Here is a 13085-nt window from a genome sequence, read left to right on the forward strand (position 1 = left end):
GTGGTGGCCCAATTAAGTGTGGCAGTCCACTAGTGACATTTAACTTCATTGTGCTATGTACCTCTTGTACATACTCTAGGGACTTATAGGCAAGTAAAATAAGCCGTTCAGGTATTTGCCAATCATGCACACTCTTTGATGGTCATAACACATGCACCGGGCCTGGACAGCAGTGCCCAGTGCACTACAGAGTCGAAAAATGAGCAGCGTCAGTCCAAAAACTTGGGGGTGATCATACAAAAAGAGGTCTTCCCTACAGTTCTATTTACAGGAATAAAATGGCCATTGCTCTATAGAATTGCTTATGTTTGTTATTGCATAATTTGTAAATAAGTATGTGGTTTAGTGTTCTGTTGTACCTGGATGCAGTGTTGATTCATACTCAATGTAAATCAAACATGCAAAAATCTCATTTGTAGACTGGGACAAGCTACTTAATATTTGTGCCTCTCCGCTATGCTTTATCTATCTTCCTACTATTGTGCAGCAATTGTTGTAGTGGTCCAGTAAACCTCATGAGTTCTGGGCTGTCATTCGTTATTTCTTGTTTTTGCTTTAGATTGTGTCCAAGTATATTGAGGATCCCGTATTGTTTGACCGTGAAGATGTAGGATTGGTGAAATTTGACATTCGTTACATAGTGCTCCTACGGTCTGTAAAGCCACTGAAGCTGTATGTATATGATGTCTTCTGGTTAAGATTCTCCAACAGGTAATGTTCCTGCAAAAATGTCTTTCACGTGTGTTCAGTGTGCTTTAGCTATGCTCCGTGATCAGTGCAATATGTTTTTCTTTGCTAGGCCGTTTGCGCTAAATGACCTGGATGACTACGAGAAGCATTTTACTGTTATGAATTATGCTCCGAATATAGAATTGAAACAGGTGAGCTGAAAGTTTGGATTTAAAAAAAAGAAAGGAACATGTCATGCAGAAATGAACAACTAACATAATTAACTGGAATTTATATAAACTTTGTCATTTTCAAAAAAACATCATACATACTTACAATACGTCAAGTATATAAATGATGTACATCGGGTAGTGAGCAGATTTCAATGTTACAGGCTATAGGAATGCAAATACCTGCGACAGATAACAGTTTTACAGTATCATATCGTAATAGGCAGTGTATTCAAAGCAAGCACTATTATGTCATAGCATCAATGCAATTATGGTAGAGTCAGGTTCTAGTATAGTATGTGGGCGTCACCCTCCCATAAGGGTATATCCATAGTTTAGCAATAGTACAACAATGCCCGGCCATTGTGTCTATACCAGGAAGCAGTTCAGTCTCGCACATTCTCTTACCCCTGCACTTCTGGGGCATCTCCATCTATTTGTGTTGTCCCTTGTTGTAGCATGTAGATCTGTAAGGGGACCAAATATCATTAGGTCTGGAGGCAACGGGTTGAGTCTCTGCATACATTTTACCTTGTTCCTGGCAATATAGCATGTCTCGTAACCATTCTTTAAACTTTGGGGCCCTCCCTCTCCCCCATCGACAGGCGAGTCGTCTCTTGGCTAGCAGCAAAGAAACATCTAGAAATTTTCTGTAGGATCTAGGTATCTGCGCAGTATAGCCCAAAAATAATATTAATGGATCTTTATTAAGGCTAGCATCAAGCATTATTTCCAATGCATTATGTATCTGCTCCCAGTACTTCTCCACTTGAGGGCATTCCCAAGACAAATGGAGGAAGCCAGCTCCAGGTCGTCTGCAACGTTCACAACAATCATTATCTGCTAGATTAAACCTGTATTTACGTGCAGGGGTGTAGTAGATCCTATGCAGGAACTTATAGTGAATGATTTTAAAGCGGCAGCTGGATGTTATGTTCCCTGTAATACCGCAGCACTATTCCCATTGCTCATCAGTCACTTCTCTTCCTAGATCTATACTCCAATGCCCCCTAGCCGACCCCGACACCTCTGGCGTATGGGTCCGAAGACTACTATAGCTGTGTGATACCAAATGCGCTCCATCAATGTTAGTGCAGTGTGTAATGGCCCAACACAGACCGGTTCCTTTGGATAGTCGGGAAGCAGTGCCTTCATACCCTCCCGTGGTCTTATGTAGTAGAAAACCTCCAAAGGATTAGGAATAGCGTTCCCAAAAAAGAGGTCTCGTGATCGAAATTCACCAATTATAAATAGATCTCCCCATGTAGCTATACGCAGATGTCGGCACATATTCTGAAACCCAGTTTCCTGTAGCAACTCTACCCGGGGATGATAGGTAAGGGGCATTCGTGGCGCATAAAGCAATGTAATACCCAAAACGCGTGAGATTCTCTGCCATGCATCTATCGTACTAGTCACTGTTCAGCGGAGTGTCCAGTGTACGGACAGGGGCATACACAATACCGTTTAGGGGTAGGGGCCGAGCAATCCAGTCGTCAACTGCAATTTGGGGCATATATGGGGTGGGTTTGACCCAATGATATATATAGTGGGCTTGTGCCCCAAGGTAATACGCTTCAAAATCTGGTATGTCAAATCGCCCTTTGTTATATGGTTGTGCCATAACGGCCCATTTTAATCGCGGCTGGCGCCCTCCCCACACCAATCTGATCAATTCCTTTCTCAACGTCTTAAAAAAAAAAAGGCACCTGGGTAATAGGGAATGTTGAGAAAATAATATAAAAAACGGGGCAGAACAACCATTTTAATAAGTGACTCTACCAGCCATCGACAATGGAAGAGCTATCCATTGCGTAACAGTGTCAACTAGTTTCACAATAGCCGTACCATAGTTCAGCCGTACTGTCTCCTCTCTATCCCTGGAAACCTGTATGCCCAAATATCGCTAGTCGGAGTGGCACCACTCCAGTGGGAAGTCTAAAGGAAAGTCTGTCACCGCAGGAGTTAATCGATAGAACTGCGATTTTCCCCAGTTGATAGTAATCCCTGATAGCCTGCCAAAAATAACAAATTCTCGCAGTTGGGCATTCAATTTGTTCTGAGGGTCTGCGACATATAACCTGACATCATCAGCATAAAGCGAAACTGATATCTGACGCTGTAGACACCGGAAGGCACTATCTTTATGCAGCTGTCGTAGCCGGCATGCCAAGGGTTCTATCGCGATGGCAAAGAGGAGTGGAGACAGCGGACATCCCTGCCGTGTACCTCTCGTTATTACCAGTGGGTCCGATAGTTGCCCATTTACTAGAATTTTCGCCGTGGGCTCTGTATATAACAACTGCACCCATGCCAAGAAAATCGGCGGGAAGACCATTTTCCGTAATACAGTAAAAAGATATCGCCACTCCACAGAGTCAAACGCCTTGGAGGCAGCTTAAAAAAACGTGGCGAGTGGAAACTCAGGGGCCACTGTCTGTATAAGTGAAAAAAGAGTGCGCAGGTTGTGTGAGGTCGCCCTAGTCGGAACAAAACCCGATTGGTCCGGGAGTATTATCTTCGTCATTAGAAGGGAGAGTCGTATGGCTAGCACTTTGGCTAATATTTTCGCGTCACAATTTATTAGTGATAATGATCAGTAGGAATCACATAACATAGGGTCTTTACCCGGTTTCAGGAGGGATGTGATCACCACTTCGCGCATAGATCTAGGTAGCATCCCGCCCTCTAGGGAATCCTCGAACACCTCTTTCAATAACGGTGCCATAATGTCTATGTAGCACTTCTAGAATTCCGCTGGTATTCCGTCTAGACCAGGAGCCTTCCCATTGCTCAAAGATATTATGGCTTCCCTAATTTCATCCAATTCCAGAGGAGCACTCAAAAATTTCCTGTGCACGTCACTCAGCCAGCATAATGCTACCTCTCCCAGAAAACCGTCTAGATCTACCTCCCCCGTGGTTTGTGTAGTATAGAGGTGCTCGTAATGTGTTTTAAGTACAGCCGCGATTCTGTCATTGTCCCTACAGGTCTCTCCATCACGATTCTCAATTTCCAAAATAGTGTTGGCGCCTCGGGCCGTTCATATGACCTCAGATAATGCTCTCCCCGGCCTTTCTCCTTCACCATATCTGCGGGCAACCCAATATTTACTGCGTAATTTGGTTTCAGGTAGCGCCGCCTCCTCATATTCCGTTAATTTAGCCCTGAATTGTTTGTGTGCATCACCCCCATCCTGGCCCAGCATTTGTCTCTCCAACTCCTTCATCTCATCTTCCAGCTGGTATATTGTATGCTGTATATCGCGCAATACCCCAAAACTCTTTGCAATACACCATCCTCGAACTGTGAACTTAAAGGCCTCCCACACCGTTTCAACATTTTCAACCGTATCTTTATTACGAGGAAAAAAGTCTCCTAATTCCTCACGAAAGACGGGGTCCAGGAGAGCAGTAGGCTGCAGACGCCAGGCACGTCTAGGACGATTATAGCCGGGCATAGCCATCGTAACCTATACAGGACAGTGATAGGAGTGGGTTCTAGCCAAATGTCTTGCCACATTTACACCAAGAGCCAGTTCTTTAGTCACAAAACAATAATCTAGGCGCGCCCATGTGCCTGTGTATGAGGTTAAGTGCGTGCCCTCCTGTCGCAGAGGGTGTAAATACCTCCAGCTGTCTATCAGCCCTCCCTCTAAAATACCCTTCAGTGTCTCTCTCATCTTAGGCTGATATTGTGCTTGACCATCCGCCCTGTCTACTGCGGGTGTCACTGCTACATTGAAGTCGCCACCCCAAATAATGTGTCTGGATCCGACATCCAGTATCTTCCCCAAATCAGCGTGAAAAATTCTGGTGTGTCTGTGTTTGGGGCATAACTATTGACTATGGTAACTGTAGTGACTCCCAATCTCCCCCATATCACCACGTAGCGTCCAGCAGTATCCACCAGTTTCCCCAAAAGCGTGAAAGGGACCGATCGTCGCATCAATATGGCAGTGCCTCTAGCGTAAGAAGAATAATTGGAGAATACCCTAAGTCCCGCCCATCTGCTAGCAAAAGTGGGACTAGCTTGCGGTGGGATGTGCGTCTCCTGTAACAATACCATATCTGCTTTATGCCTATCCAAGTATGCTAACACTTGTCTACGTTTTCTAGCATCCTTAAGCCCTCTGATATTCCAGGAGAGTATTGTGTAATTGGACGCCGATCGTTCACCCATTAGGAAGTGAGACAAGCCATATGCTACATGTCAACAAGATCCAGAATGACAGTATTACCCTCCCTGACCATCCACTACCCGTCATGTCATCTCGTACATTAACACAAAACTTGTTTGAATGATACATTCCTCCCTATGTCCTCCCCCTGCCCCACTGATGCTCCCCAATCGAGCCCCCATTTCCCTCCCCTGCCCAACCTTCCCCATCCATGCAATCTGCCCTGAACAACCATCATCCCCTACCCCCTCCCCGTCCCACTGAAGCATCCCAATCATGCCAGACATATTCCACCCCTCCCCCCTCCCTTCCCCAAGTTGAACCATACAACAAGTTAGTAGGGGTATACCCATGGGGGTCGCACTCCATATGGCGCAGTTTAACCTTGCCATTAGCCCAGGGACCACCTATGTGTAGCGGGCCCTCAGCAAGCAAGGGTGTCCGGTACTAAAGAATCATGCATTATACGTTCCATACTTTCCATGTGTCATTCTGAAACATTTATGAAGAATACTAATTATTATGTCAAGCCAATTATCAGTGGTATACATTAGTTTTCGAGGATCAGGCCCTCCCAAGTCCAAGACATATGTGTGGTCCGATGTGAATGTCTCTGCCCGTTGGGCTCTGTAAGGTGGCGGCAGGACACTCCACATCCGATAGGGTCCCTTGAGTAGAGTCATTTTCTTCTGCAGTGGCGGTCTTTCGCCGTTTCAGCTCCTTAAGAAACTTCTCCACCGATTGCGTTGTGGTATGGATGCTTTGTTTACCCTGGTGGGTAATGCGCAGACGCGCCGGGTACAGTAGAGCATAATCTATTTGTTCCTGTCGAAGCTTCTGTTTAACTCCGTTGAATTTTCTGCGTTCTTCCTGTACTCTGGCCGTGAAATCCGGAAAAATAGTGAACTGAACTCCCAAATAGGTAAGCTGTCTCTTGTCCCTCGCCACCCTCAGAACCACATCGCGGTCACGGTAATTTAGCAGGCGGGCTATTATGGGGCGAGGTGTTGCTCCAAGGGGGCGGTCGAGGCCCCAGCGATCTGTGTGCCCTTTCTACTATGAATTGGGCTGACAGGGCACCATCGTCTGTGATTGCCATAAGCATCTTCTCTACATACTGTTCAATGCGGCCCGTGTTGGTACTTTCGGGTATTCCCAAGATGCGCACGTTATTGCGGCGACTTCTGGCTTTGATATCTTCGTTCTTGGCTCTATTATCTGCATGAGTTTGTCCATTTGTGTCATAGCCGTTTTGAGCTGTTCTGCGAAATCTTCAGTGTCAGGTATTCGCTGCTCCGCTTCCTTGAGCCTATGTTCGTGTCCTTCCAGTTTGTGGGAGATACCATCGATACGGGTTTTTTTTTTTTTTTTTTTTTTTTTTTTTAAAAACCTTTATTGTAAAACGTCAGAAACAAATACGGGCCTACAACCATCCGGCCGGCCTCAACAACGTTTCGAAGCACATAAGCGCACAACATGGCATCGCAGCAGTACGTCAAACAAATTACAGTCGATTCATATCACATCGGCAGACATATACCACTGGGAAACAGGAGAAGGGGAAGGACCATCGTTAAAGGTTTTCTTTTTTATGCTTGTAAATAAAATAGTAAGTTGGAAGGACTAGAAAGGATCAAGGACCAGACAGATCAACAAAATTGAAGCGGGCAACTCACAGCAAAGATCCAGCGCGCATGAGAACATCGTCAAAATGGCGGCACCAACACAATACATAAGGATTGACATTCGCAGAACACGTCGTGCGCCAATAGCTACCCACCCCCGGACAGCTAAAACCCTTGACCCAGAAAAAGGGAAATAAAAAGGCTTAAAATAAAAAGGAAATAAAGGCCCATAGAAACCAAAAAGAACGAAATAACCCCCCACCCTACATGCATGCAAAGGCTACGGCCTACCCCCCCTTGCAATGTGTCTGTCGCCCCAAAAGAGTACCCGAAATGAAGAAGAAGAGAAAAGAACAGAAAGAAAAAGGAGGCATATATTACCGGAGGAGGGCCATCCACAAGTATCCAAAACAACCAAGCAGAATAGTATCGGCCACCCCACCCCCGACCCCTAATGAAACATAACCAACGTCCAGCTCCACCGTCCATCCATCATCAATAAGTAGGAAGGGGAAAAAACAGAGTCAACCTTGTCCCCTACGATCCAAAGTGCCCATGAAGTACTGAAGCGAGGTAGTCCCACGAAACCGTGGAGGCAGCCAGAAGGACCACAGCAAGACACGGCGCCATCCACCCACGGCCATCCGACGCAGGGCAATGTGTTCCAGAGATGCACAGCACAGGCAAGTCCACAGCAACAGTCCAACAAAGTGGGACAGTCCAAGCGCAGACAAAATATCCAGGAGAAGAACGTCAGTCTCGCAAATAGACCCCAACAGAGGTATCAAAGATGGCGTCCTAAGGCGATCTCCCAACATCTGTAGCAGCGCAGGACGCATAACATCCACCAGTGCCGCAACCGGCAGAGCTATGATAGTGTATGGTTCCCTCTCCCGCAGCACATCCCCGGATCTCTGAGGCAGTGGCCTGTAACAGTTGAGCCCAGGGTATGGCGAAACGCTCCGCACGCGAGCGCCAGTTCGGCAAGGCGAGGAGAGTGGGGGCAAAATGATATCTAATCGAGCCTCCAGATCTCGGGCGTTGCAACACAGAGCATCACGCAAGTCGGCCAGAGCACACAAAACGTCGCCAGTAGTCAAGGGCGCCTCGTAAAAGGATGACACAGCAGTCCCCCGCCCATGGGGCTCGCAGATATGTGGCGACCCCCGGCTTCGATCGCCGGAGTCACTTCCAGGCAGTCGGCCGACAATTCGGCTCCCCGACCAGCACTGCCAGGGCGTGGGGATCATGGCAGCACCCTCTATTCCAGCGCCGTGTGTGATGGCAACACAATGTGAGACAGAACAGGAGCCCACGGCAAAGATGAAGACGCGATTCACTGCGCCCAAAATGGCCCCCACTACTCCGCTCGACACCAAGGAGACTCACAGAATCATCCGGGGAGAGGGATACAATTGTTGCAGCGCCAGCGATGGAACCCAGATAGCTTGAAGATGAAAGGAGATATTGTAGCGCCGCAGCGGGAGACCCAGAGTCGTCGCCGCGTCTCGCCAGCCGATGCCGTCCTGCCGTCAATGGCCGCCGTAGTTGTCGTCCGGCAGGGCACAGTTGAGAACAAAGGATCGTTCCCCTTCCCGGAGCATCAACAGGATAACAGGACGTCCCGTCACTTCCAGCACAGGAAAACCGACGGGGAGCACATCGCTGGAAACAGCGTCGCTTCCCAAACCCAGTACCGCAGCATAAACACAGATTTGCAAGCAGGATAAGAAGCGGTACGGGAGGGAAGCGGAAGGGTCGGCGGAGCCGAGGGCTCAGGCGGCCATCATGGTTGCAGGTTAGGCTCCTCCTCCATCGATACGGGTTGTTAGCGTGTCAACCTTCGATGCAATGGTGGCAAACCCTTGGCGGATTTCTGCAAGTATTGTTTGTAATTCTCCGCCAGCGGCTGTGTTTGTCACCGGCAGCGGTTCCTCCCCACCTGGTCCCTCTTCGGGTGGTGTTTTCTTGGGAGCTCGTCTGGTCTCAAACGTGAGTCGCGATTGGCGCGACCCATATCGTCTCCGTATTTGCACTCCTCAGCAAATTGGTCACACACCTATACAGGGCTGCTCCAGAGGGTATTCGATTGTACTTTCCTTTGTGGAACACGATGGGACTGAGAGGGGCTCTACCCAGCTATAGTGAGGAGGTTGCCAATGATGGACTTAGTCGTGAGTGGCGCGGCAGGTTATGTAGGCCTCATAGCCACATGTACTGTACTCCCGCTTCAGTGGAAAAGGGCCCTCCTCTGGTGCGTCCGCCGTCCTAGCCAGCCTTAGGAGTAGTCGTAGCTTTTAGCATAGTTGTCGCAGCTTTCCGTCTCGGACGTTCCTGTTTCGTTCCAAGCTACAGATAAGGGCCAGCCGCAGGCAGAGATCAGACCCGTGATAGTGCCTCAGGGTAAATCATTCGTGACCGCTACCCGCTTTACGCTGTTTCTTACTCGTGGGGTCCACTTGGCTGGTTTATGGCCCTGGCCCGCTCTCCGTCCACCCCACCGTTTGCAGCTACTTTTCTCCCTGGTGTGCAGGTATCCCAACACTAAGTCCTCCCCAAAATCCAGTGTATGGTAGCCTCTGCCGTTATGCTGGACGCGTTAAAAGCAGCATCAGTGGGTCGTTGTTTACTCCCCGCCTTCTCTAATGCCTCCTTATTCAATTCGCCGTTTGCACAGTACCTCCAGGCCTTGCGCCGTTAATTCACATAGCTCTCTCAAAATGTCCGCCTCAGCTTTTGCTCTTACAGTATGAGATCTTAGTCCCCCAGCAGGTCTGCTTGTCCCAGTCCCAGCACCCGATTCTCCTCCGCTTCCACTCCGTATTGCTGGCGTCCATCTTCTCAATCAAAGGCGGGTCAGACTTGCATTGATCCTTAGGCGCAGTGCCTCTCTCGCGAATTTACAACATGGCCGCCTCTATGGATTCCCCGCCGTCCCCAATGCTGCTGCTGCCGTTTTTCTTGCCACTCCCTTAGGCACCGGGCGCCAGCCACTCCTCAACGCACTTCAGCCCTGAAACCGGCACGTTTCCGACACCTACGGCGGGATCAGGAGCGCTGAAAAAGCTTTCAGTTTCTCCGTGGCCTGGTCACCTCGGGGGCACCTCGGTACTCGCGTAGCTGCTGCCTCCCGTGCTCAGTACCAGACAGCTTCCTGGTCGTTACCGCTGCAGCAGCTTACTCCGCGATTCTGACCCCCCAGCCTCGGTTACTTTCCTGGAAACGGCTCGCAGTAGTTCATGCACCAGTTCCGCCACTGTATTCCTCCGATTGCCGCACTTTACAAGAACGTATATTCAGGATAAATGTTTTATAGTCCACCGGACTGCGGGAGCCTCGTCAGACGTCGGCCATTCCGCAGCTGCGCCACCTAGCGCCCAACATCATTAACTGGAATTTAAATTATTTTCAGGAATGTTGCCCTTTCTTCCCTATTGCAATGTTAGATAGTTTTTTTTTAAGTATTTGAGATATGTGGCTGAGTAAACTGATTGAGGTATTGAGAAGTGATTGGAAGAGGCTGCCCCTTGCCCATGCTTTTAGATATTTTTTAACCATTTTGTTTAACTTTGGCAGATTTACAAAAGGTTTGTTTCTTGAATGCTGGCCAACTATTTTCCAGGAAAAAGGGCCCATAATTGTGTTGATTTTGTAGTTAGTGTGGTATGGTACTGCATGAGAAATGATACTTTTCAGTTCACTGTCAAAGGTGCAAAAGTTTTAAGGCACTGTATGTAATCGTGATTTTGTGCACATTTTGAAGGCCAATCTTACAATCTGAAATGCATTTTAGGTTCATTGCGATGAATTCATTCCCTTGTTTGAGAAGCAGTATCCGGAACATTCTTGGAAAACAATACAGGTATGTTTGCATTTAGTTTGCTCATGAATGATTGACGCCTTTTCATTTTATGAAATATATGATTAACTTGGCATCTTGTTTTTTCCTGAGATTAAAACAATAACTTTGCAAATTACTTATTTGCCATGGGTAAATGGTAGGATATTAGGAACTAATTTGTTGTAATTCTATTTCGATGTCCGTTTTATGAAGAGGTTTTTGGTTTTCAATTTGAATGTTCACTTTAACTTTGCCTTCTCTTTCCAACAATAAGAAAACCAGCTTGCATATAGAGGAGCTCAAACCTTTCAAATAAAAATATTAAATGCATTATATTATGTTGCTATGTTTTTAGAACTAAGCACTAATTTAATGCATTTACTAACCAGCAACATCAGGCAGAATACATTATTTTGGTTTTGAGCATGGTCAATGCACGGTGTACATTTTCTTCATGGAAGCCAAGTCCTGTTGCCTCTAGTTTGAAAAGCATTCTAATACTCCTCGAATGTGATTTTTCTTTGTGGAGTTATAAAATGAAAATAGCTTTCCATATTTAGTTTTGCATACTAAAAAATTAGGTTTTTGCAGCATGAATCCTTTTCAGGGTTCACATGATGTGCATCTATTCCGCCATTTAGTGATCTATAATCATGTTTCTTTTCCTAACTCCACTCAAACCATCAGAGCTCTTCGAAACGAGCCATTGAAATAAATAGTTCTGCAACGGAAGACTGGATGAGGCACCTACTCGGCATACCTCCTAGTACCTAAATGGCCGAACACTGAGACCAATACTAGATCTCAGGTTTTTAAACAAATTCATACAAACATAACACTTCACAATGACAACTTTACAAGACCTATTCACCATCCTAAGGAAGGGTAACTGCATGGCCACCATAGACCTAAAAGATACCTACCTACACATACCAATAAACCAAAGGCGCAGGTGGCACCACAGATTCGTCTTAAACAATGTACACTACCAGTTCAAGGTGCTACCTTTTGGCTTAAAACCCCGCACCAAGGGTGTTCACAAAAGGCCTGGCGGCAGTAGCTGCACACAGACAAGTATACCCGTTTAGTCTTTCCTATACGACTTACTAGTGAAGGCAAGATTGAGACCCAAGTGCCCACAAGAAAGACAAACTTTCATCTCCACGCTACAACAACTGGGATTCACCATAACCACAAGACATATCTCCACACCCAGAGCTTGAGAAAGTATTTCTGGGAGAAACACTAAACTCAGACTGCACATGCCTACCCATTGCCCAAGAGGGTGAATGCAAAAGAGCAAGCTCACCTCTACCAGAAGGTCCAATCCCGGACAGTTATGAAACTAATGTGCATGATGGCATTTTGCATCCACTCATACCACAGGCAAGACTCTGCATGCAAGCCTTACACGAATGGCTCTGCAACAAATGTTTTCAAGTTAATGGGAGCTGGGAGGAACTATTGGTAATACGGTGGAACACAAGAAATTTAACAATAGGGAGACCCTTCAAGCTCCCAACTCCCACGTTGACCATAACAGATGCATTCCACTAGGAGTAGGAGTGCACATGGACAGCCTAAAAGTCCTGGGGCCTCTGCAACTCAGCTGACGCTGTAAAGCACACAAACCTGCTGAAACTCAAGATTGTATGCCTAAGATTAAAAGCCTTCCAGGCGCACATAGAGGGACAGACCGTGCTGACTCAGCAGACGATACAGCAACAATGTTATACCTCAACAAGCAAGAGGGTACAAGGTCATTCCAGCTGCTCTCCAGGTTAACACGAGATAGGGAGTTGGGCACTCCAACAAAACTCTAGTGGCAATACTAATCCATGGTGAGCAGAAAACTGAAGCACTCAGACAAGCAAACACCTGCTTCAATTGGGAGCTAAAACAAGAGGTACCTAATGTTTTCAGGAGAAAGGGCACATCAAATATATACCTGTTCACAAGCCTAGAAAACTTAAATTGACATAACTTTTGCATCCCAGTATCCACACCACTATTCTAAAGAAACTATACTGTCAACTGGTCCATGAGATTTGAAAATGCCTGTCCTTTGATTCCCCTGATCCCAAAAGTGCTGGACAAATTCAGGGAATTAAAGATGTCACTCACACTTACAGCCCCACAGTGGGCCAGACAGACATTGCACTCAGACATAGTAGAGACTTCTAGAGGGCAGCACATACCCATAAGGGCATCACACGACTTGCTAACAATGCAGAGCGGGAGGATATGTCTCCCAGAGCCAGCTTGGCGTCTGAATACCTAGATTTCTGCCACATTTTACTACCCGTCAGAAATTAATTCATGTTGCAAAACGAAAGGGCTACTTACCAGTAGGAGTAGTTTTGCAGCTTGATTACTTTACTGGATTCACATGCGATCCACATGCCTTCCTAGAAATATGATGGGACACACAGGTGAGGTCAACATCACATCAAGAGAAAGGAAAGTTCCAACTACTAAAGTCGCCAAGAGGAAAAAAGAATCTGAAGATGACAACCATGCACTGAAACTTCCGGTGGGCT

The 13085-nt window shown here is 46.8% G+C and overlaps 1 protein-coding gene across 1 annotated transcript in view; it reads left to right on the plus strand.

Annotated features, from left to right (window-relative positions):
* TTLL12 (tubulin tyrosine ligase like 12) overlaps positions 1 to 13085 on the plus strand; it is a 256888-nt gene that overhangs the window by 177314 nt on the left and 66489 nt on the right. Inside the window, exons 10-12 of the mRNA XM_078673878.1 lie at positions 560 to 711; positions 800 to 881; positions 10498 to 10566. Coding sequence (XP_078530004.1) covers positions 560 to 711; positions 800 to 881; positions 10498 to 10566 — 303 coding nt within the window. The remainder of the gene's footprint in view (positions 1 to 559; positions 712 to 799; positions 882 to 10497; positions 10567 to 13085) is intronic.

The sequence above is a fragment of the Lissotriton helveticus genome, chromosome 1_1, assembly GCF_964261635.1.
Source record: "Lissotriton helveticus chromosome 1_1, aLisHel1.1, whole genome shotgun sequence".
Lineage (NCBI taxonomy): Eukaryota > Metazoa > Chordata > Amphibia > Caudata > Salamandridae > Lissotriton > Lissotriton helveticus.